At 42.0% G+C, this 24,115-nt stretch overlaps 3 protein-coding genes and 1 pseudogene across 3 annotated transcripts; all 4 read right to left on the bottom strand.

Moving 5' to 3' along the window:
* Positions 1-4,660: 4,660 nt before the first annotated feature.
* Positions 4,661-6,160, bottom strand: LOC111626190. Its single transcript, XM_023369499.1, has one exon. It carries the CDS (start codon positions 6,038-6,040, stop codon positions 4,661-4,663), a length of 1,380 nt encoding a protein of 459 aa, XP_023225267.1. The 5' UTR covers positions 6,041-6,160.
* Positions 6,161-8,969: 2,809 nt separating this feature from the next.
* LOC111626188 lies at positions 8,970-12,535 on the bottom strand. The gene has a single exon (XM_023369498.1). It carries the CDS (start codon positions 12,533-12,535, stop codon positions 9,002-9,004), a length of 3,534 nt encoding a protein of 1,177 aa, XP_023225266.1. The 3' UTR covers positions 8,970-9,001.
* A 3,178-nt stretch (positions 12,536-15,713) lies between these two features.
* LOC111626187 lies at positions 15,714-19,619 on the bottom strand. Its single transcript, XM_023369497.1, has one exon. It carries the CDS (start codon positions 19,617-19,619, stop codon positions 15,714-15,716), a length of 3,906 nt encoding a protein of 1,301 aa, XP_023225265.1.
* A 617-nt stretch (positions 19,620-20,236) lies between these two features.
* On the bottom strand, positions 20,237-20,406 carry LOC111626198 (annotated as a pseudogene).
* Positions 20,407-24,115: the final 3,709 nt, after the last annotated feature.

Genomic DNA, 24,115 nt, shown 5'->3' with positions numbered 1-24,115 from the left:
TTGTGCTGAAGAAATAAAATGGATTTCCCTTATTAATATTTTCGCTGTTTTCAAATTGATTAATTGATTGATCATTCCAACAGGGCGAAGCAAGAAGATCCTAGTCAGCCCGAGAGGGCGAAGAATTGTTTATTTATAGTTAACTTCTACTTTATTGGTTACACATTCTTTAAACTAATCATTACCAGGTTATAGGTTTATTTTTAATTTATCTTTTCTTATATTGAGAACATTTTACCATAGAACATATTTCACCAACTTTACAATCAGTGTTTTACATTTTGTGTTTATTTGAAAGGACTTATTTTTCCTCTCTTACATTTAAAACCTTATAAATTATTAATATTTACATAAGATCGATTCTGCACAATATATTTTCACATTTATTCCAGAAATCTATTACATACCTTTAAACATCTTTTAACTTCAGTTTTCTAGTTTTATCTGTGTTTTTACCAATCGTCATTAAATGTAACTTTGTTTTGGATGACACGAAAAATGTTATCAGTTCCTTTATAAAGTTTTTTTTATCTCAGAATCTGTCATGGTTTTATAATCACTTAATATTTTTAACTCTGCGTCTTGTTTTATGTTTTTAATTGTTAATGATGCATTTAGTTTTTTCTTATCATATAATAGCTTACATCTTATTTTCCAAAGAGTTCTTTTTGTTAGAGCTATAATCCAATTTAGCATATATGTGTTTTGATTTTTGATCATAAGGTTTGATTGGTATTTAATCGATTCCCATGTAAGTCTTGTCTTCCAGGTCTTAGCTACCCAAGCCCAAGCCGATTTAGCTATGTCACAAAGATAATAAAGGTGTATTATGTTTTCTGTAAGCCCGCATCTTGGGCAGTTTGAATTTCTACTGATTCTGTTTTTATATAGGAAATCTTTAGTTATTACAATATTGTTTAGAATTCTCCATTGATTTTCTGCCCATTCGTTGGGAAGATTATGTGTTTTTTTCCATACCTGTGGCCAATTGATAGTGTGATTATCCATGTTTTTGTTTTCCTCTTGTTGATGTATTATGTCATAAATCATTCTTGGTCTAATTCTATGGTTGCTCTTAAGAAGGGTGTTGTCTTGTTTGTCAATTTTATTTATTATCTCTCTCCATGTTTTGAATTGTTTATTATTGTTAATAAGAAATGGAAATCTTTCGTTTAGATTTGTTATCTTATTTGCAGTCGGACCTAAAATATATTTTACTAGTTGCTCTAGAGGATGTGCTCGTTGCTTAAGACTGTTTATAAAAGAAGCTATCTGTATAGCATTCTCAAAGAGTTTAATATCCCATATCTCCATTCCTCCTTTCTCTTTTTTGTTTTTTATTATTTTTCTGCTCAGCGGTTCGTATTGACTCTGCCAAAGATAGTTAAATAATGGACTTTCTAGCTGTTTTTTTTCTTGTTTGTTTAAGTTTGTTATGTAAAGATTGTATATAATTCTTGCAATTAGAACTTTATTTATAATTTTGGCTCTTTCTGGAAGATATAACCAGTTTTCTGTCCATTGTTTAATTGATTTTTTTTATTTTATTTTCCATTTCAAATTGATTTCTTTCTTTTTCTTCCTTACCAAACCACAGACCGAAAATTTTTATTGTATGGGCTTTTTGAATAGATAATTGTTGATTTGTAATACTTCCTACTATATTTAGTATTTTGCACTTGTTTTCATTAATTTCCATTCCTGTATATGCACTGAAGTTTTTTAATTTATTCATTACTTTTTCGAGACTAAAGTTGTTTACTATAAAGATGTTTATATCGTCTGCATGAGCCACCAGCTTAATTTTATCTTTTATTCCTGGAATGTGTATTTTATCTATTAGATCNGTTTTTGTTTTCCTCTTGTAGATGTATTATGTCATAAATCATTCGTGGTCTAATTCTATGGTTGCTCTTAAGAAGGGTGTTGTCTTGTTTGTCAATTTTATTTATTATCTCTCTCCATGTTTTGAATTGTTTATTATTGTTAATAAGAAATGGAAATCTTTCGTTTAGATTTGTTATCTTATTTGCAGTCGGACCTAAAATATATTTTACTAGTTGCTCTAGAGGATGTGCTCGTTGCTTAAGACTGTTTATAAAAGAAGCTATCTGTATAGCATTCTCAAAGAGTTTAATATCCCATATCTCCATTCCTCCTTTCTCTTTTTTGTTTTTTATTATTTTTCTGCTCAGCGGTTCGTATTGACTCTGCCAAAGATAGTTAAATAATGGACTTTCTAGCTGTTTTTTTTCTTGTTTGTTTAAGTTTGTTATGTAAAGATTGTATATAATTCTTGCAATTAGAACTTTATTTATAATTTTGGCTCTTTCTGGAAGATATAACCAGTTTTCTGTCCATTGTTTAATTGATTTTTTTTATTTTATTTTCCATTTCAAATTGATTTCTTTCTTTTTCTTCCTTACCAAACCACAGACCGAAAATTTTTATTGTATGGGCTTTTTGAATAGATAATTGTTGATTTGTAATACTTCCTACTATATTTAGTATTTTGCACTTGTTTTCATTAATTTCCATTCCTGTATATGCACTGAAGTTTTTTAATTTATTCATTACTTTTTCGAGACTAAAGTTGTTTACTATAAAGATGTTTATATCGTCTGCATGAGCCACCAGCTTAATTTTATCTTTTATTCCTGGAATGTGTATTTTATCTATTAGATCGTCATTTGTTATGCTTTTTAATAGGGCGTCTATGTAAATTGCAAATAGTATCATTGAACTTGGACATCCTTGTCTTACGCCAGATTGACAAGTTATTTCTTTAGAGTTGTTGTTGTTTATTGATATGGAAGTCTTGGGATTGTTGTAAAGTCTTTGGATGAACCATATTTCATTCTTATTTAATCCAAACTTTTCAAGTATTTTCCATAATTTATTTCTGTTCACAGTATCGAATGCTTTTTTTACATCAATTGATAAGATTGATAATGTGTTCTTTTTTTCTTTGTATATGTCTTTTATTAGTTTAATGAATAATGTGTTGTTTTGTATGGTTCTACCAGTAATCCCAGCTGTTTGAGTTTTTGTTATTGTATCTTTAAAAAGAGATTCAATTCTTTTAGCTAGAATTAAACTGTATATTTTATAATCAGTGTTTAAAATTGTAATGGGTCTAAAATCTGTGAGATCTTTGCCTAGACTGTTTTTCTTATGGATTAAAATCATTTTACCTTGGCTAAAAGAACTGGAGAACTCGTTTAGATTATATATCCCTTGTAATTTTTCAGCTAAAGTATCTTCAAAGAATTTATAAAATTCAGATGGCAATGTGTCTCTTCCTGGGGCCTTTCGTGTATTTAGATCTTGTATAGCATTTTTAATCTCTTTTATAGATATTTTGTTGTTGATTTTGTTTGTTTCTTTATCCTTAATAGGGGAGATCCATTTTAATATGTCTTCCTCTACCGAGTTATTTGATATGGGAAGGGAGAATAATTTTGAGTAAAAATCATGGAATCTCGTTATAATTTCATTTGTCTCAGTATAATCTATCCCATTTTGTGTTATTTTTTCAATTTCTATGCTTTCTTTTGTTTTATTCTTTTTCTCAAAGATTATTTTTTCCGTTTCCCTTTTGATTTTAAATTTATTCATTTTGTGTCTTATATAATTTTCTTTACATTTTATATCTAATTCCTCAGAGATTTGTTTTTCTATTATTTCTATACCTTGTTGATTGTTTTCTAATATGTTATTTGTGAGTTGCCTTTGTAATTTCTTTATTTTGTTAAATCTTGATTTTTTAATTTTCATCCATATTTCTTTAATTATTACTTGGCATTCTTTCTTAAAAAGGCTCCATTCATCCCATGTTATATCTTTCTGCATGGATTCTATTTTATTTAAGATTTTGTTTTGGAATTCCTTATCATCAATTATTTCCTTTGTTAGTTTAATATTTTGTCTTCTTTTTAAGTTATTTCCTATGGTGATATCAATTTCTATCATTCTGTGGTCTGAGATTTTTATTTGATCCACCATAAGGTCGTAGCTAATTTGATTTGTGATTTTACCTATTATTTCATTAATGTAAAACCTATCCAATCTTTCTCTTATTCCTTGACCCTCCCATGTGTAACTTTGATTATCAGGAAAGTATTTCCTGTATATGTCTACCAGATTGTAATCATCTAAGATTTTTTGTAGGATTTGGCGTGAACTATCTGGATGTAAGCTTATATTTTTGTCCAATGGTTGTAGGACACAGTTAAAATCTCCTGAAAGTATCAGGTCTCGACCTCCTCTGAAAATGTTAGTTAACTTATTAAAAAGTTCTTTTCTTTGAACTGCTAACGTCGGTGCGTAGATATTTATAATCTTTATTAGTCTATCTCCTATTTGTATATCTACTGCTAAGAGCCTTCCTTCAGTATCTGTCTGAAAGTCCTGTGTTTTTATGTTTTTATGGACTAAAGTGAGCACCCCTGTGCTTCTTCTAGAAGCAAACGAGGCATAAATGTTATATCTAGTGAATATTTTCCTTAACGCTCTTAAGTCTTCAAAATTATAAATATTTGTATCTTGTAATAATAAAACATCTATTTTTCCTATACATGTTAAATTCAGTATACAATATTGTTTTCTTTTATCTCTAAATCCTGAAATGTTATAACTTCTTATATTAATGCTTCTATTTTTATTCATTTTCTGTATTTGGATGTGTAACCTTCGTATAACTATATAAATCTGACACTGAAACTGTTCTTCTAACTCCTTTTTCCTCAGCCAGTTTTCCTAGCATTCTATTTAACTCCCCAATTTTTTCATTTTCAGAAAGGTCCTTTCTTTGGTCTATTTCTGACCAGAAAGGGATTTTCTTAGCTATCTTTTCTTTCGCTTGCCTTTCTCTGCTTACTTTCCTTTTCCCTTTTCTTTCAGGGACGTTTTCCTGACTATTTATCACTTCTTTTAAATTGTGTTTTATTATTTCTTTCTCTCTTATTCTACCTCTCCCTTCGTTTTTCTCGGTTTCCTCTTTATCGCTAGATTTTTGCTGTTTTCTTTGTAAAGTGTCTTTTTTAGGTGTTTCTATGATTGGGATTTTGTTCTGTTGTTCTTGTGGCTTGTTTGTTGTTGGTAAGTTTTTTTCATTTTTGTTTTTCAGAGCTTTATCTAAGCTTCTCTCTCTCTTCCTTTCTAAACTGTGTTTTCTGGGCCCTCTTCTTAGTATTTCTGAATATGAGATTTTAGGACATTTATCCCCTTTTTCGTGAATTATTCCGCAATTATAGCATGCGGGGCAGTCTTTAATTAGATGTAATTTACTCTTACATCTGAAGCAAAGTTTTATGGGGCAGTCCCTAATTTCATGTTCTAAATCCCCGCATCTTAAACATTCTTTCCTAACCCCCGGGTAATATATTTGTAATCTTCTGCCATAAGCATCCACATAACTTGGAATTCTTTTCCTTGTCACTATAGGGATTCGATATATTCCATTCCTTACTCTTGTATTAGGGTGATAATTGGGATATACATTTAATACTTTCCCAAATTTATTGAAAATTTGTTTAAGCATTTCCTCATCTATCTCTCCCGGAACATGTCTGACTGTTATCGCTACTAATTCTGACTCTAAGCTTTCTAATGTGTAACAACATTCGCCTAATTGGATTTGTTGCCCTACTAATGTTTCTTTTTGTGCTACTGTTGTCAGTGCTATTTCTACTGTTTTTTTTGGTTGGTAACTTACTTGGTACACGCTTCCTTTTTCTTTTATTTTTTCTTCGATTGCATTTATTAATTGAAGAGTATCTAGCTTTTCTTCGTAGGTGAATCGTACTGATCTGATGGCTGTATACTTCTTCAGTTTGTCGGATATTTCCTCTGTTATATCTTGTTCTTCTGCTTCTTTTTCATCCCCTGTCTCCTGAGTTTCTGTTTTGTCTTCTTCTTTCTTATCGAGTTGGTCATCTTTATCTTTCTCGTTGGATTCTTTTCTTGTTTCCTCATTCTCGATATCTTCAGTCGCCCGCGAGCTAGTCGTTGGCTCCTGTTGAGTCAGATTCTCCTCCATTGTTGTGTCACCGTTGCTACGTCACTCGGCTACGATTTTACGACGGAATCTTTAACCTTGGAGTTCGCGCTGGCGCGAAAAGTTGGTCTAGTTATTATAGCAACCCAGTCGTTGTCAAGGTAACCGGCGCCAAAAGGAAAGTTCGTTGGAATTAATGAACAAAGATTATCAAACTTACGATCTTTGTAATTTTTTTCCAGTTGGTCGTATTTTGATGAATTTTTTATATCGTAATACTGATAATGTCCTCTACTAGATGTATCAATATTTTTGGAAAATATTTGATAGTCGGTCCAGGATTTCCGCTCAAAGCCCGCCCTATCGCTGAACTTAGAGTTCTAATATCTCTGTCAAATTTTGGCCTANAATATTTTCCTTAACGCTCTTAAATCCTCAAAGTTATAAATATTTGTATCTTGTAACAATAAAATATCTATTTTTCCTATACATGTTAAATTCAGTATACAATATTGTTTTCTTTTATCTCTAAATCCTGAAATGTTATAACTTCTTATATTAATGCTTCTATTTTTATTCATTTTCTGTATTTGGATGTGTAACCTTCGTATAACTATATAAATCTGAGACTGAAACTGTTCTTCTAACTCCTTTTTCCTCAGCCAGTTTTCCTAGCATTCTATTTAACTCCCCAATTTTTTCATTTTCAGAAAGGTCCTTTCTTTGGTCTATTTCTGACCAGAAAGGGATTTTCTTAGCTATCTTTTCTTTCGCTTGCCTTTCTCTGCTTACTTTCCTTTTCCCTTTTCTTTCAGGGACGTTTTCCTGACTATTTATCACTTCTTTTAAATTGTGTTTTATTATTTCTTTCTCTCTTATTCTACCTCTCCCTTCGTTTTTCTCGGTTTCCTCTTTATCGCTAGATTTTTGCTGTTTTCTTTGTAAAGTGTCTTTTTTAGGTGTTTCTATGATTGGGATTTTGTTCTGTTGTTCTTGTGGCTTGTTTGTTGTTGGTAAGTTTTTTTCATTTTTGTTTTTCAGAGCTTTATCTAAGCTTCTCTCTCTCTTCCTTTCTAAACTGTGTTTTCTGGGCCCTCTTCTTAGTATTTCTGAATATGAGATTTTAGGACATTTATCCCCTTTTTCGTGAATTATTCCGCAATTATAGCATGCGGGGCAGTCTTTAATTAGATGTAATTTACTCTTACATCTGAAGCAAAGTTTTATGGGGCAGTCCCTAATTTCATGTTCTAAATCCCCGCATCTTAAACATTCTTTCCTAACCCCCGGGTAATATATTTGTAATCTTCTGCCATAAGCATCCACATAACTTGGAATTCTTTTCCTTGTCACTATAGGGATTCGATATATTCCATTCCTTACTCTTGTATTAGGGTGATAATTGGGATATACATTTAATACTTTCCCAAATTTATTGAAAATTTGTTTAAGCATTTCCTCATCTATCTCTCCCGGAACATGTCTGACTGTTATCGCTACTAATTCTGACTCTAAGCTTTCTAATGTGTAACAACATTCGCCTAATTGGATTTGTTGCCCTACTAATGTTTCTTTTTGTGCTACTGTTGTCAGTGCTATTTCTACTGTTTTTTTTGGTTGGTAACTTACTTGGTACACGCTTCCTTTTTCTTTTATTTTTTCTTCGATTGCATTTATTAATTGAAGAGTATCTAGCTTTTCTTCGTAGGTGAATCGTACTGATCTGATGGCTGTATACTTCTTCAGTTTGTCGGATATTTCCTCTGTTATATCTTGTTCTTCTGCTTCTTTTTCATCCCCTGTCTCCTGAGTTTCTGTTTTGTCTTCTTCTTTCTTATCGAGTTGGTCATCTTTATCTTTCTCGTTGGATTCTTTTCTTGTTTCCTCATTCTCGATATCTTCAGTCGCCCGCGAGCTAGTCGTTGGCTCCTGTTGAGTCAGATTCTCCTCCATTGTTGTGTCACCGTTGCTACGTCACTCGGCTACGATTTTACGACGGAATCTTTAACCTTGAAGTTCGCGCTGGCGCGAAAAGTTGGTCTAGTTATTATAGCAACCCAGTCGTTGTCAAGGTAACCGGCGCCAAAAGGAAAGTTCGTTGGAATTAATGAACAAAGATTATCAAACTTACGATCTTTGTAATTTTTTTCCAGTTGGTCGTATTTTGATGAATTTTTTATATCGTCTTACTGATATTGTCCTCTCCTAGATGTATCAATATTTTTGGAAAATATTTGATAGTCGGTCCAGGATTTCCGCTCAAAGCCCGCCCTATCGCTGAACTTAGAGTTCTAATATCTCTGTCAAATTTTGGCCTAATGGCCCACTTAAAGTCATAATCTTACTCACGTTAGATCCTGCTTACAGTTTGTTAGTCCAGATCCTTAAGATCGGTCACCGATTTCCGGCTGACCGGTCTTCACTTCACAGCAACCTTCCGGCGATAGTAACTAAAAAAGTTACGGTCCCACTCCTAAAAAAGTAACACCACTGTAATCCTTATTATTCAAGGTATCCAACGGTATATCACTTTTTACAAAACGAGCACTAGATCCGCACAGATACTGTGGTTTCAAAGTTTGTATAACGACTTAACACTATTTCCAATCGTTTTTCCTTCATTATAAGAACAGATTTAAAAACCATTTATTAAAGATAATAATATATACAATTCAGTTACCGGTTAGGTAGAGAGTGTGGACATGGGCACATTGGCCGACAAGTGAGCGTACAAGTGGTTAAGAAGGTAAGTATAGAAGTGGGGCAATGCCCCTAACGCGTTCCATGGGCACTTAGCCTGCCGGTGTATATACACAAAAGTAGGACGCGCTCCAAGGGCACAAAGCCTGACAAAACTACAAGGTAAGAACGCGCTTACATGGGCATAAGCCGAAAATACAATGAAAACCACGCGAGTAGGTACAGGACGCGTTCCGTGGGCACATAGCCGGTTGGAGTATATGTACAGAGTTTGGGCGAAGTCCTGGGTGTGCACCAAGGGAGTTAGTTCTGGTATCGAGGGCCGAGGTGGCTGGTATAGATGTCCCTGCTGGCCTTGATACAGTCGCTTACCATTAAGCGCCTCATCAGTTTGGCGTAGTTCCTAGAGATGCCTAGGCGCTGGATGACACCTTCGTTGGCGGCGTCGTAGCCCCCCAAGGCGCCGACAATGAAGGCATCTATGTAGGTATCATAACCCTGGCGACGATAGTGTGTAGCAAGGTCTTCGTATTTGCGAACCTTCTCCTCTCTGGCCCGGTTGAAGGCATCCTCGCCGTTTTCGAACGGTGTGGCTATATCGATGATTGTTGCAGTCTTCGGGCTGTTGTTTAATACCACAAGATCTGGCCGGCATGCACTATGGAAGTCCGGGATCTGTTGGTTTGTGAAGATCCTGAGGTTTTTACGGTCTATGGCGTTGATCAGTCGGTCGAGAATTGCATTATGCCTCTTTGTAATCTGGCTGAGGTTAGGCGGGCAATGGTTGATTACGTGGGCGAGCGTTTCTCGATGGCGCTGGCATCTGCGGCACTGCTGACTTGCGTTTCCAAAGCGGCGGAGGCCGCGGAGAGGTACGACGCTAAGTCTTGCACGATGGATGAAACGCCAGTCAGCGAATCTGATGTAGTTACCATCGTGCAAGAAGTGGTTGCTGTTTTTATTAGTGGCGGTGAGCTTGAAGACCTTGCCTTGGTCAGGCTTACGAAGTAAGGAGCTGAGGAAGGTGGTCTTAACGGCTGTTGAGATGGTGTTGACAGCGGTGGGTTTTTTAACAAGCTCACCGTCGATGGAAGGAATGATGGTGCCGTCTTCATTTGGGTGCCAGTTAAGGTTGATCCGATTCCGTAGACGGCGTGTGGCCATCCTCAGGCGGGTCCAGAGGGAGGGGATGTCGTACGGGTCGCTGCCAAACTCGTTCTCCATGGACCCGGAGAGGTACGTGCAAAGGTCTTGGCCAGTGGGTTTACGCCTTATACGCTTCTCGACGACTAGCTCAAGTGTCTTGGTGGCGAGGCTGGAGATGGTAGAGTCCCTAGATAGAAAGAGGTTAGTTGCGTGACTCACCTGTGCAACGTCGGCGAGGATGCCGCATGGTGTGACGTTGGCGCCGCCTTGGCAGTTGGGCATGTAGACTAATTCGGGTGAGGCTCGCTGGGGTAGGTGCATCCACCGTTTGATGCAGCGCTTGATTGTTTTGTCTAAGTCGTTGAGTCTCCTTTTCGGGGTGTTGCCCAGGGTTAGATGGAATGTGAGTCGTGGCAGAAGGAAGGTGTTGACACAGTCAATCTTCTGCCACGGGGCCAGGCAGGAGGTGTCGACGGAGCGGAGATCTTTGTGGATACCATCAATCACGGTTTCGGCAGTTGTCCCTATGGTGAAACCGGTTGGTATACCGAGATGTAGGTAGTGGTCCTCCTTTTTAAGTTGGGGGATGCGGGCCTCTTGGATTTTGAAGCCGGAGGAGCTGTTGGAACAGTGGTATTTGTCTGCCACTGAAAGTGTTGCACATTTGGCAGCGTTGAAAGAGAGGCCACTGTTGCGGGCCCAAGATGAGAGAAGGTCCAGCTGTGACTGTAGTCCTGAGCGTGTGGCGCTAGCGACGGTGATGTCGTCAGCGTAGGCCAACGCTGAGATGGAATGGCCGTGAAGAGAGTACCCTACCTGTAGATTGGATAAGAGGCGAAGGGCTGGCTCCACTACGATGTTGAAGAGAATCGGGCTGAGGGGGCAGCCCTGTTTGACCCCGGCAAGGATGGGGATGGGGTCCGTAAGCCCTGAGCAGGAGCGGATGCGGGTGTGGCAGCCGGTGAGAAGTTGCTCGATGCGGTGGATGGACTGTTGACCGAGGCCACACCACTTTAGGCAGGCGAAGATGGTGGCGTGTGGGACCGAGCCAAAGGCATTGGTCAGGTCCAGCCACGCCACGTGGCACTCTCTATTCTTGCGTCGGGCGTCTTGTATGATGGATTGGAGCACAAAAGTGTGCTCCGAACAGCCCTCGAAACGCATAAAGCCTTTCTGCGCTGTGGAGATGGTGTTGTTCTCCTCACACCAGCGCAGGAGGCGATTGGCGATGCAAGCGGCGTAGATCTTTCCAAGAGTGTTGGCGAGTGCAATTGGTCGCCAGTTTCGGATGTCATCCTGGGCCCCTTTCTTGTGCAGGAGGATCGTGGTCGAGGTTCTCCAGGCGGCAGGGGTTGCTCCGATGCGGTGGACCGTGTTGAACAGCGCTGCGAGGATGTGGCCCTGGGGGTCGAGACGTCTCCAGGTGTAATAGCGGACGCCGTCAGGGCCTGGTGCAGTGTTGTGACACTTGGAAAGTCTGGTCGAGACCTCAACGGGGGTGAAGGTGCTGTTGAGGGGGTCGTCGCTCGTAGGTTGTAGGGGTGGTGGCAGTTGGTCACTGGAGATTCCCGGGCACGTGGAGGAGTTGCTATTAACGGTATTAAAGTGGTCAGTAAGGGCGGACTTACCGATTTGGCAATATCTTCCGGTGCCTCTGGTGATTTCTTCAAACGCCTTTCTTTTGTTTGCACGATAGAGGCGCTGCATTCTACTTGCTTCCGCAGCGTTGTATCTGCGGGGCCTATTGTAGTTGCTGCGCTGTGCAGTGGGTTGACGAGGTTGGCGTTGGTGGTAGTTGGTCCGAGTTCTCTGCTGGGGGGACATGGATTGGGCCAGGTGGGTGAGGTCGCCAACCATGACCTCAAGCATGTCCTCGTCTAAGGCACAGTTGAACCGTTCACACCAGGCGGTGACCCATTGTGGTGGCTCGGTGGTGGCACTGGCGGTGAGCTGGTTGGCGTCAGGAGGGGTGGTCTCGCTGGTGGGCTGAGAGGTGGCAGACTGGGCAGGCTGGCAGCAGGTGTCGACGGGTGCCGGCGGGTAGGTAGCTGGCTCTTCTTCAGGTATGACGTCGGCAACGATGTTGGTGCTGGCAGGTGGGTCAGCACGGGTGGGCGTGCTAGAGTCTGCAACAACGGTGGGACCGTGTGTGGAGCGTCGGCGATGGCGACGAGGGCGCCTGATGAGAGGTGGCGTGGCGCAGCTACTGGTGTCACAGGGGGTGACAGACGTGTCGTCGAGGCGAGACTGAGGGCTGGGCTGGCCGGGAGTACAGCTGGCAGCTCGGTCGTTGGATGGTGACAGAGGTGGACTACGGTCGCTGTCCTGGGGGGCTGGGCAGGCCGCAGTCTGTCTGCGTGTTGATCGGCGAGGTCGTGGCCTGGTAGGATCGGCGGGCAGACGCTGTCGTTGTTTTGGGTCCCTGGTGCTGTTGGGAGAGATGGCCGGTATCTGGCTGGAACAGCTAGCAGACTTAGATTGGTGAAGTTTAATTTCTTTGAGCTTGTCGGAGCGTTTGCCGCAGGCACGGCATTCGAAGCTCAGTTTGCCTCTATGGCCGCGGCGGAGGTGCCGGGCAAGGCCGCCGTGGTCGACGTAGTCCCGGTAGCACGGCATGCATGGTAGGCATTGGTACGGAGGGCGCAAAGGCACAAGAAGGGTAACCTCCGTACAGTCGCTGGCAGTGGCCATGGATCAAATGTGCAGTATAGGGGGAGTGGAACAGTGCGGAAATGCCCCCTGGGGTGCTAAAGCAGCCAACCAAGGAGGGGCAGGAAGGGGAAGAAAGGACTACTGCTTGGGTTGGCCCAGGCAGTAGTAGAAGTACACGTTGCGTCGTGATCAGTGATCACGCCGCGACAGAAAAGTGGTTGCTGGTCAGGCAGCGAATACACTGTGCGTTTAAACAGTGCAGGCCGCCCTTCCAGCGGAAGTAGGAAGAGTGATAGAAAAGAGAAAAACGTTAAAAACTACTTACCGACTCGGCGGGGAGCATTCGGCTCGAAATCCTGGAGTCGTCGAGATGAGGCAGAATCAGGCTTAATTTAGAACATTAAGCTGATAAGAACAGATACTGATTCTCATAAAGTTTATACGGTGAGAGTAAATCCCGTGCAGAGTGGCTAAAGGCAGCCACCTGCGCCCGCAATAACTAACTAATCATTGAATGCAGTACCTCCTCACTTCACAGAGCCCCCACCTTAGTGANCAAGCTGATAAGAACAGATTTAAAAAGCCTTTATTATATATTCAATTATTATTATGTACAGGCGTTACTAAGGCAGTGAAGAAGTAGTGATGTAGACAAGTATACAATATAAAACTAGAGATAACGCGACATGGGCATAAGTTTTGCCAACCAGTATATACAGATATTACAAGTATCGCGACATGGGCATAAGTATTTGCCAACCAGATATACAAGTAATGGGAGCTTTCGCAACATGGGCTTTTTGCCAACTAGTTAACCGTACAAAGGGAGGTTAAGTGTTCGCGAACATGGGCTCAATATTCCCTGCCGATAACCGTACAATGTGTTTGTGAGGAGATACATACATGGGCTCTGTGCCAGCTGTAANTATACGGTGAGAGTAAATCCCATGCAGAGTGGCTAAAGGCAGCCACCTGCGCCCGCAATAACTAACTAATCATTGAATGCAGTACCTCCTCACTTCACAGAGCCCCCACCTTAGTGAATAAGGCCGTTCTCTGTGCCGTGAGGATAGAAGAAACTAACTGAAGTAAAACAGTGGTTGTTGGCCTCGTCACACATGCCGATACGGCAAGGGAGTCAACAGCCTTAAGATTGAAGTAAGCAGTATCCTATCCCGCTGAACAGATGACAGGGGAATCATTGGATAGTAGGGCAGGAGTTGCCACAACAAAAGCTAAAGCCTGTACAGGCTAGGGCATAGGAAACAGAAAGATCAAGAGGGAAGTGGAGGTCCAGCACACAGAAGGCTGGAGTCCATCCCCTAGAGAGACAAACAAAGTACTTAAAAAAAACTAGCCTATGCTAACTTATATGCTAACGTGCACTTAAGAGAGTAGATCGTTAAGAGTTGGGCTACCGTCCTTCCAGGTCCAGAGGGTCTGGTTGGGGGTATCCCAAAGAGCATTAAAGTTTGTCCGTTTAAGAGACTGAAAATCCGAGAGTAGCTTGCGAGCTAAAGCCTCTCGGATTTTGATACGGAAAAGGCGGTGGGCGGTGTATTTGTGTTCAAATACCCTCCTACACCTGGCTAGCCACATCTCGTGTTTAGCCATGTGAATAAGGAGACTAATCACATAGGGAGATGCGGTGCCTTTGCTAAAAAGGACGTGGAGAACTACGTTCTCTCTTGACAGAAAGGGTAGTCCTAGGAGGGGGGTAATCCAGCCCCAAATTTTCCTAGCTACCCTACAGAAATAAAAGAGATGTGCTGCCGTTTCGGGCGAAGAGTTGCACATGGGACAGTTTTCACTCATAACGTAAACTCCGATAGACCGGAGTTTGACTCTGGTGGAGAGTGCATTATGCAACAACCTCCACTGGAGTTCGACGCAGTGTTCGGGAATAAGCCCATCAAAACATCTGCGCCAAACAGTGGCCCAGTCAATAGAGGCCTGAGTGATCAATGGATAGATCGAGACAGAGGTGTCGGGCCTAAGGTGGCGATAAATTTCGCAAGCCTTAGTTTTTGCAGAAGGGATGTTCCCAGATTGGGAGAGACTGAGAAGGTGCGTGCACCATACTTTCGCAAAGGGTGGTGGAACCAACACTTTGGGCATAAGATTTACCTTGTAATTAGGTAACAGAAGCTTAAGGCGATACCCAAGAAAGAAGCTGTACAGCTTACTTACCGGGTGATCGCGGGCAGTAAGGGCTAGGACAAGCTGCCTAATTTGGGCAGCAGCAGAGAAGAGGGAGGGCTCAAACATAGCCCAGCCACCGTTTGTTCTAGTATTATACATAATATTACGACTAACCCATTCTGGCTTGTTGCCCCAAACAAAACGGAAAAGGAGTCTATTAATATGCCTAAAGCCTGCGTCCAGGCCGAAAACAGAGGCATAGTACACACAAATACTAAACATAATGTTTTTGTAGACAGCTATCCTACTTGGAAAGTAGAGATAGCTTCCCGTCCAAATGGAAATTTTGTCCCCAATTTTAACTTTAATCTCCTTTAGGTTATGTTTGGCCGAGTCGGCGCCAAAGTATAAACCTAATATTTTAACCCTATCGCTCACAGGGATNTTTACTCCATGATTCGATGGTTTAAGAACGACGATTTATTCTTTATCCGTGGGAAGTTGGTTGCTCGATCCTCCACGAATACAGAGGAACGCATGTATATACAGATTAATCAAAATTTAGATGAAATAGTTGTTACAAGCTGTTAAACAGTACGAATACCGCAGGCAAAAGATTAGATCGAAAAAGTACTTATCATCGGTTTTCATTTGCTACATTTTTTGAAACATTATTTTGTTTCTTAAATTTTCAATTATAGACGTACTGTACTCATTTTCTTTAGCAAGTGCTATTGACTTCAGCTTATCCGCTATGTTTTCACAAGCTCTCCTTCATAACAAAGACTAAGTTCGTAAAGTCGAACGCGTTAAATGAAAACGACGTCATCGTTATTCTTATTTTCATTAGACATCTGGACCGATTTTTTTACAACAAAATGGCTGTTTCTAAAATCGAAAATATGAATGTTGCTAGTGTAGTCTTATCAGAAATATTTTTATTAGATTGCTTCGGGTGGAGTTATTTGTATCATTTTATCTTTTAATCCACAATTTAAACACACGAGCAGATTTAGAAACATCTGTATCGTCGGGCGCCTAAGGGTCATTTCTCATATCTCGAGTGGGTTCGGACTCATTGAAGNGGGCGAGTGGTGTGTGTGAGGCGGTTGGAGCAATCACCCAGATGTTGACGATATATGTCGTTACTCCACCTGATGGCATCACTCACCATTAATTTCTTCATCATGTTGGAGTATCGGCGTCCGATGCCCAGGCGTTGTAGTGTAGCTTCGTTGAGGGCGTCGTAGCTGCCAAGAGCTCCAATGATGAATGTGCCGAAGTGAGTTTCGTAGCCTCTACTGCGAAGGTGTTGGACGAGGTTGTAGTACTTCCTCTCTTTCTCGTCTCTTGCAGCGTCGAAGGCTTGCGGCCCATTCTCGAATGGCAGGGTGACATCGATTACCGTGGCCGTCTTGGATTCTTCGTGCAGGATGGTTAAGTCCGGACGGCAGTTCTCCTGGAAACCTGGAACTCGTTTGTTGACAAGAACGGTGGCCCCTCTCGGTTGGAACGCCGCAACAAGTCTGTTTAAGATGGCGTTGTGCCGCTGGGTGATGAGCCGAAAGTTCGGCGGGCAGTGGCACAGGATGTGTGAGAGGGTTTCACGGGCAAAGCCACAGCGGCGGCAGGCCTTCGATTCGTTGCCGAATCGCTTGTGGCCGCGCAGTGCAACGACGCTTAACCTTGCCCGGTGAATAAATCGCCAGTCGGAGAAACGGGTATAGCGGCCATTGCTGAGGAAGTGGTTACTTACCTCGTGCATGGCAGTGGTCCTGAATGCTTTCCCTTGGTCCGGTTTGGCGATCAGCTTCTGTAGGTGGTGGTTTTTGAGCAGGCCGACAAGCATACCTTGGCATCCCTTGGGGCGGATGAAGTGGTTTCCTACCGCTATAGTTGGTACGCCTGCAGGTCCCATGGTCCAGGTGATGTTAATTCGTTTCCTGAGGCGTCTTGTTGCCATTCGTAGTCGGGTCCATAGAGATGTTATATCCTTGGACGGGTTACCCAAGTCCCCTTCCATGGATCCGTCCAAGTATCTGCATAGGTCTTCGTTGTCCGGTGTTTTCCCCATTCTTGCCGTAACGACGTCTTTAAGGGCACCTAGTGCAATGCTGACAATGTCCTCATCACTGGAATGAAAGAGATGTATGACATGACATACCTGAGCTATGTCTGATAGGGTGCTTGCTGGCGTGACGTTGGTTCCTCCTTGTTTATAGGAGAGGTATATGATTTCCGCACTCGCTCTCTGAGGGAGGCTAAGCCACCTTCTGACGTAACGTTTTAGGTTCCGGTCTATTTTATCCAGGGTTTTCTTGGGTGTAGTTCCCGTAGCGAGGCAGAATGAGAGTCGAGGCATTATGAGAGAGTTTAGTGCATCGACCTTTTGCCATGGGGCAAGGTGCGATGCGTCTAGCTTACCTATGTCTCGAATTACCCCTTCTGTTGTGGCTGTTTCCGTATCGCAGCGTGCAAAACCCGTTGGTACGCCCAGATGCTTGTAGGCATCTTCGTTTCCAAGTTTCGGGAGTTCAGTCTGGCCAAGGTTGAAGCTGTAAGAACCTGTGGAATGGAGTTTCCCTAAAACTGCTAGGGTGCCGCACTTGGTATGATTGAAGCGGATGCCAGCCCATTCCGCCCATTCCGAGATGGAGTTTAGTTGTTCCTGCAGGCCTGTACTACTGCTGCTGACAAGAGCTATATCGTCAGCATAGGCCAATGCAGTCACAGAGTGTCCATGGATACCGTAGCCTCTGTCAAGGGATTGAAGCCGGCGGAGGGCCGGTTCGACTGTCAATATGAAAAGTAGGGGGCTGATTGGGCACCCCTGTCTTACCCCAGTTCTCATGGTGATTGGCTCTGTGAAACCTGTGTTTGTGCGGACCCTCGTTGTGGCGCCGTCGTATAGCCGTTGTATCGTGGAGATGGCGTCTTGGTGCAGTCCGTGCCATTTGAGGGATTCCCAAATGACACTATGAGGGATGCTTCCGAAGGCGTTCGCAATATCCAGCCAGGCGATGTGGCACTCCTTCCTGGCCCGTCTGGCGTCCTGTATTATAGTTTTCAGGAGGAAGTTGTGTTCAACACATCCCTGGTACTGCAGGAAGCCTTTCTGCGATTTGGATATGCGATCGTTGGACTGGCACCATCTGAGGAGCCTATCTGCCAGGCAAGCAGTGTATAACTTACCCATGGTGTTGGAGAGGCAGATAGGTCTCCAGTTGCGTAGGTCGTTGCTGTCTCCTTTTTTGAAGATTAATACCGTTGTGGATTCCCGCCAGCTTGCAGGGATGTAACCGATTCTGAGAACGGTATTGAAGATTGCTGCTAAGATGATGCCGTTTGGGTCGATCCTGCGCCAGTGTAGGTATCTGAGTTTGTCTGGCCCGGGCGCCGTGTTATGACCCTTGGCAATTCGTGTTGCCACCTCTTTGGGTGTGAAAGGCACGTTGAGGGGGTCGTTCGTGGCTGGGGCTGGATCTGGCGTAGCTGGAACTGGTGAGACATCCGTGGGCGGGTCGCACTCATTGATGGATCTGAAATGTTCGAATACTTTGTCAGTGTCTACCTGGCAGAATCTTGAGTCGCCTCCCATGATCAGGTCAAAAGCTCTCTTTCGATTAGTTCGATATAGCCGCTGTATGTCGCTGGCTCCGAGTTGCTGATGTGGAGTGCCGTTGGCGTTTGGCCTATACACACGGCGTGGGCCTCGGATGTCGCAGATGTTGTAGGCGAGGTGGACAAAGTCAGAGAGTATACCCTCTAACATGTCCTCATCCTGGGCAGCTTCAAATCTGTTGGCCCAAGCCATTACCCATTGTGGGGGGCCGTCTTCTGCTTCCGTTGTAGTATCTTCTTGTTGTGGCAGAGGCGGCGGGTCCTGATGTGATGACTCCTGGGTAGTTTGCTGGCACTGGATCATGACAGGTGAGGCTGGGCACGTTGCAGTGTGGTTGGGGCTTGGGGGGCTAGACACAGAAAAGTTAGTAGGTGGTTCAGGTGTGGTGAGCCTACCTGGCGGAGCAGCTGGTGTAGTTGCCTCCTGCGGCAGTTCACGTATTGGAGTGCTACTAGTGTCCAAGTTCGGGCGGCTTCTCGTTGTTTTTCTTCGTCTTGGCCTACGCCTTTTGCTGTTGGGAGTCGGCTGGCTATGTGTCGAAGGGGAAGGCGTCGTCGTTNTCCTGGGTAGTTTGCTGGCACTGGAGCACGACAGGTGAGGCTGGGCACGTTGCAGTGTGGTTGGAGCTTGGGGGGCTAGACACAGAAAAGTTAGTAGGTGGTTCAGGTGTAGTGAGCCTACCTGACGGAACAGCTGGTGTGGTTGCCTCCTGCGGCAGTTCACGTATTGGAGCGCTACTAGAGTCCAAGCTCGGGCGGCTTCTTGTTGTTTTTCTTCGTCTTGGCCTACGCCTTTTGCTGTCGGGAGTCGGCTGGCTATACCACACTGTGCACATACACTTTTGCCTCGGCAGGATATTTGTAAGTGTCCAAATCGCTGGCATTTGAAGCAATGCAGCGGATTTGGAATGTAAGGACGAACGGGGCAGCGCAGATATCCTGCAGTAATGAAGGATGGCAATGTTGGCTTGTCAAATGTGACAATTAAATGNGCTAGACACAGAAAAGTTAGTAGGTGGTTCAGGTGTAGTGAGCCTACCTGGCGGAGCAGCTGGTGTAGTTGCCTCCTGCGGCAGTTCACGTATTGGAGTGCTACTAGAGTCCAAGCTCGGGCGGCTTCTCGTTGTTTTTCTTCGTCTTGGCCTACGCCTTTTGCTGTTGGGAGTCGGCTGGCTATGTGTCGAAGGGGAAGGCGTCGTCGTTGTGTCCCTGTGCCTGGGTTGGGAGACCTCAGGCGAGATCTGGGTTGATTGTAGGTCTGAAGTTCGGGATGAGCGGGTGACTCTTCTTGTGCGTGGTTGTGCACGAGTGGTTGTAGGGGGTGGCACGGTTGAACTCCAAGATGCGTCGCTCTCCTCATCTGGGGACGTGGGTCTCGGCTTCCTCCTTTCGTATGGCTTTCTCGGCCGTGTGGGGATACATACCTTCTTACGGTCGGCTGGGAGCGGCGGTGGAGGTGAAAGGGCCTCTATCTTCTCGCGGCAGTCCTCAGCCCGTAGTTGATGGGCCTTAATGGTCTTAAGTTTTTCGTGGGTGTATCCACATGCTCTACATTCGAATTGCAGAGTGGTGCCATGAATGTGCTTCAAGTGCTTCACGAGCCCGGCATGGTCAGCATAGTCCCGCGGAATCGGCAGGCACAGCTGGCACCCATGGGGCGGGTGGAGTGGCACGAGCACAGTTTGGACTGTCATGACACGCCAAGATCAATGTGTAGTACGATAGATAAGAGAGTAGGTAGAAAGAGGTGAAATGCCCCCTGGGGTGCAGAGCAGCCAACCAAGGAGGGGCGTGAAGGGGAAGAAAGAAGGTGTCCCAAGTGTAACACCACGGGCCTTGGGGGCCACGAGGTGTCCAAGTGGAGCACCGGAGAAAGCTACCAGCCTAGGCTGGTAACGATAGGCGACAGTGTTGCCAGTCGAGCAGCGAATACACGGTGCGTTTAAACCGTGCAGGCCGCTCTTCTGGCGGAAGGGAGAAGAGTGGAGGAAAGAGAAAACAGATAACCAAAAATTTACTTACCACAGGAACTGGGGAGCAATGTAGGGCTCGTAGTCCAGGCTGGGCATCAGTTTTGATGAAGAACCATTAAGCTGATAAGAACAGATACTACACATTTGATCTTAGCCATAAGGCCGAGAAGCGATAAAAAACACATCAAAGGTGCCGACGGGCCAAGTCTGGAAACGTACAATACACGTGTGGTGTGTCCAGGTGACGTCGATCGGCAAATATCCGTTAATACACACGAAAGAACGTCAGGAAACGATAGCAGACGATGCTAAAGGCTACAGGAAATGTCAGGTATTGCATGGGTGTTGCCTGACAACGGCATAAAACTCCTGTTGGTCACCAATNCAAGTAGGATTACAAAAACACTTTAAATGTTTTATAAATTTTCAATTAACTACACAATCAGAAACGAACGCAGACTTCAAATCCAACTTCTCTAAAATTCTTCCAATTATAGTTATTATAATTACTTAACAAATACTTCTAAGCGATAAGATTAAGTGCTATATAAGATAATTAAATGAATATATTTTGAATATATAATACAGTCGTCTCTCGGTAACCGCGAAGGATTGGTTCCGGCAATCCCGCAGATGCTCAAGTCCCTTGTATAAAATGGCGCAATAATCCCATGTACTTTAAATAATCTACGTTATTTATAATATCCAATACTTCGTATATGCAAATTGTTATACTATATTATTTAGGGAACAATGACGTGAAAAATGTACGTACTGTATAGTACACGATTGGTACAGATCGTAAGACTACGTACTACAAAGTAATATTTTCTTTCTTTCTTTCAACACTTACAGGTTGCTTTCGTTTAATGACCCGAAATAAAAATACGTAAAATGAAACAAAATATTTAATACACAAAAAAATTCAACTATTTCTTTCTGCAATTTTCCGAATATTTTTGGTCTGTAAATACTGAGGACAGACAGTACAGTTGAAACAACGTTATTTTTTTAAAATTATATTTAAAAGTAATATCAATACGAACAAAAATTACTGTGGCCGTCAGAATGCCGGGCTGTAATTTTTAATCATATTCGTAATTTATTTAATTTAAAATATATGTTTTCGATCTGAAATTAGATGTCTTTCCCCTGTATATCGTAATTTTCCTCATAACAAGACATGCCGGTCATCTTTGTAACTCCGTTCGGGGAAATATTTTTTAAATTGAATCGCGTATTTACGATCTAGACCGGACGTTCGTATATAGTTAATCGGAAATATAAATATGTGAGGTCCAAAATGTTCCCTACCCAATATAGTTAAACCGACGTTCTTCGCCTTGTCAAAGCATCAATTGACTGCAAAGAGTTAATTAACCAGATGTCGCGCAGGTAAAAAAGAATTGGGAGGGTTGTGTACGGGACACAATCGCAATGGTTTAAGGCGTGAAACCGTAATTGTGTTATTAGAGCAAGTATACGATGTAAATGAATAAAGTCTTGCTGGTTATCACATTGTAAAACAGCTTTCGCACAACTGTTACGGATTCGATCATGCACGAAAAATTATGACAATGGTGAGGAGCGAAGGACAAGAATTTTTCAATGTCGCTTCGGAAATTTACAGTAGCAAAACCGGATTAAAAAAAGGATCTCTCATAAAAGAAATAATATTCTAATTGCGATTGACAGCTAATACAACCGTAAAAATTACTATTCTCATTAATAAATTAATTAATAATTACCAAACCTGAAAATTTCTTCCAATGTCTCGATCCTAAAATCAAACAAAACAAAACCTCAATAATAAATAAACACCCACCAAATCCGAAGCTCAACAAAGCGCTTATCTGAGCAGTCACAAAGTAGTCAATATGCTTTACTCCATGATTCGATGGTTTAAGAACGACGATTTATTCTTTATCCGTGGGAAGTTGGTTGCTCGATCCTCCACGAATACAGAGGAACGCATGTATATACAGATTAATCAAAATTTAGATGAAATAGTTGTTACAAGCTGTTAAACAGTACGAATACCGCAGGCAAAAGATTAGATCGAAAAAGTACTTATCATCGGTTTTCATTTGCTACATTTTTTGAAACATTATTTTGTTTCTTAAATTTTCAATTATAGACGTACTGTACTCATTTTCTTTAGCAAGTGCTATTGACTTCAGCTTATCCGCTATGTTTTCACAAGCTCTCCTTCATAACAAAGACTAAGTTCGTAAAGTCGAACGCGTTAAATGAAAACGACGTCATCGTTATTCTTATTTTCATTAGACATCTGGACCGATTTTTTTACAACAAAATGGCTGTTTCTAAAATCGAAAATATGAATGTTGCTAGTGTAGTCTTATCAGAAATATTTTTATTAGATTGCTTCGGGTGGAGTTATTTGTATCATTTTATCTTTTAATCCACAATTTAAACACACGAGCAGATTTAGAAACATCTGTATCGTCGGGCGCCTAAGGGTCATTTCTCATATCTCGAGTGGGTTCGGACTCATTGATGATTTTACTCACTATTAGCATTTGCAATTTTTTAAAAATAAAAAACTTATCTCAACCCTTAATATTGAGCCTTCTGTGCTTTTATAAAAATTAATAATATAAAAAGTTTTCTAAATAAATTATTGTAACAGATAGCGCCACACAATTTCAAATCGTTTTGTAGGGAAAGTTACGGCAACGAAGCACTTGGGCGATCTGCCTATTGTAAGATGCCTTTCGGGAGGTCTTTTTCAAGGGTAACTGGCCCCTATTTAGGTGTTACAGACGTGGAAAAAACCCGAAAAACTCAATGTAGCCAGCCAGCCAGTCCTGGCGAGGCGCGAACCCCCAGTATTCAGGGATCGGAACCGCTTGGCCACTGGAGGGCCTGCTGGATTTTTAAGTTTTATAATTATGTACAGTCAACCATTCACAGTATAATAATAATAATAATAATAATATTAATGTAGAAGTTACGAACACATTTTCCAGGTGTTATTGAAACCTTTTAGAACGTGGGAAATTGTACGCGAGTAAGGAAATTTTATATCTAACATTATACATTACATTAAGAAAATACACACACGCACACACACACACATATATATAATTAACGCTGTTAATTAATTCCGCGATGCTAACACGTATATCAAATCGCGTTAATCAAATAGCCTAGTGGTACTTCGATACTCGATAGAACAATCACGATCCGCTAGAACAAACTTTCGGTTAATAATAAATATTTTTATTTTACTTTTTGTCATCAGTAAAAAGTTCTCTGTGATAAAAATGAGTAACTAATCTATATCTATAAACGAGAATGTTTGTTCGCTATACGCACCTAGGCCGTTCGACCAACTGCTACGAAACTGAACAGTTCCGTTAATATACTACTAACTTAGATAACGTCGTACATACTATCCCAAAATATTTACTGATTCCTATATATTAATTAATTTTTGTCTACATTAGATGTGCTAGATTTGTGTGTAGCGCCGTCTATTGACAAACAATTTTAAAAATAATAAACTAAATATAATTTAAACAAAAAAGGATATTAAAAACGAAACAGATATTATATTCAATTTAATTACTGCGACAATGATATAGCGCGAAGTAGACTCGCCATATTATTAGTTCGATGAAGTTTCCGGGTTTTCTTCAAGTTAGTAACGCCTAAATAGTGGCTAATTTTCCATAAAACTTCTCCCCGGAGGATCGCCCACGTGTCGCGTAACGGTGACCAAATAAACCAAACAAATTCTAATAATTTTTCTATGAACTCGCTATTTACGATTAATAACTCCGGGTCTAACAAGCTAGTTTAAAAATAAAATGAAATCTTACAGCTCCCTTCAGGATTAAGGGCAACCCGACAACAAACG

Source organism: Centruroides sculpturatus, unplaced genomic scaffold (assembly GCF_000671375.1).
Source record: "Centruroides sculpturatus isolate CEXI.00-Female unplaced genomic scaffold, Cexi_2.0 scaffold474, whole genome shotgun sequence".
NCBI lineage: Eukaryota > Metazoa > Arthropoda > Arachnida > Scorpiones > Buthidae > Centruroides > Centruroides sculpturatus.
This window is presented reverse-complemented; position numbering and strand designations above follow the sequence as displayed.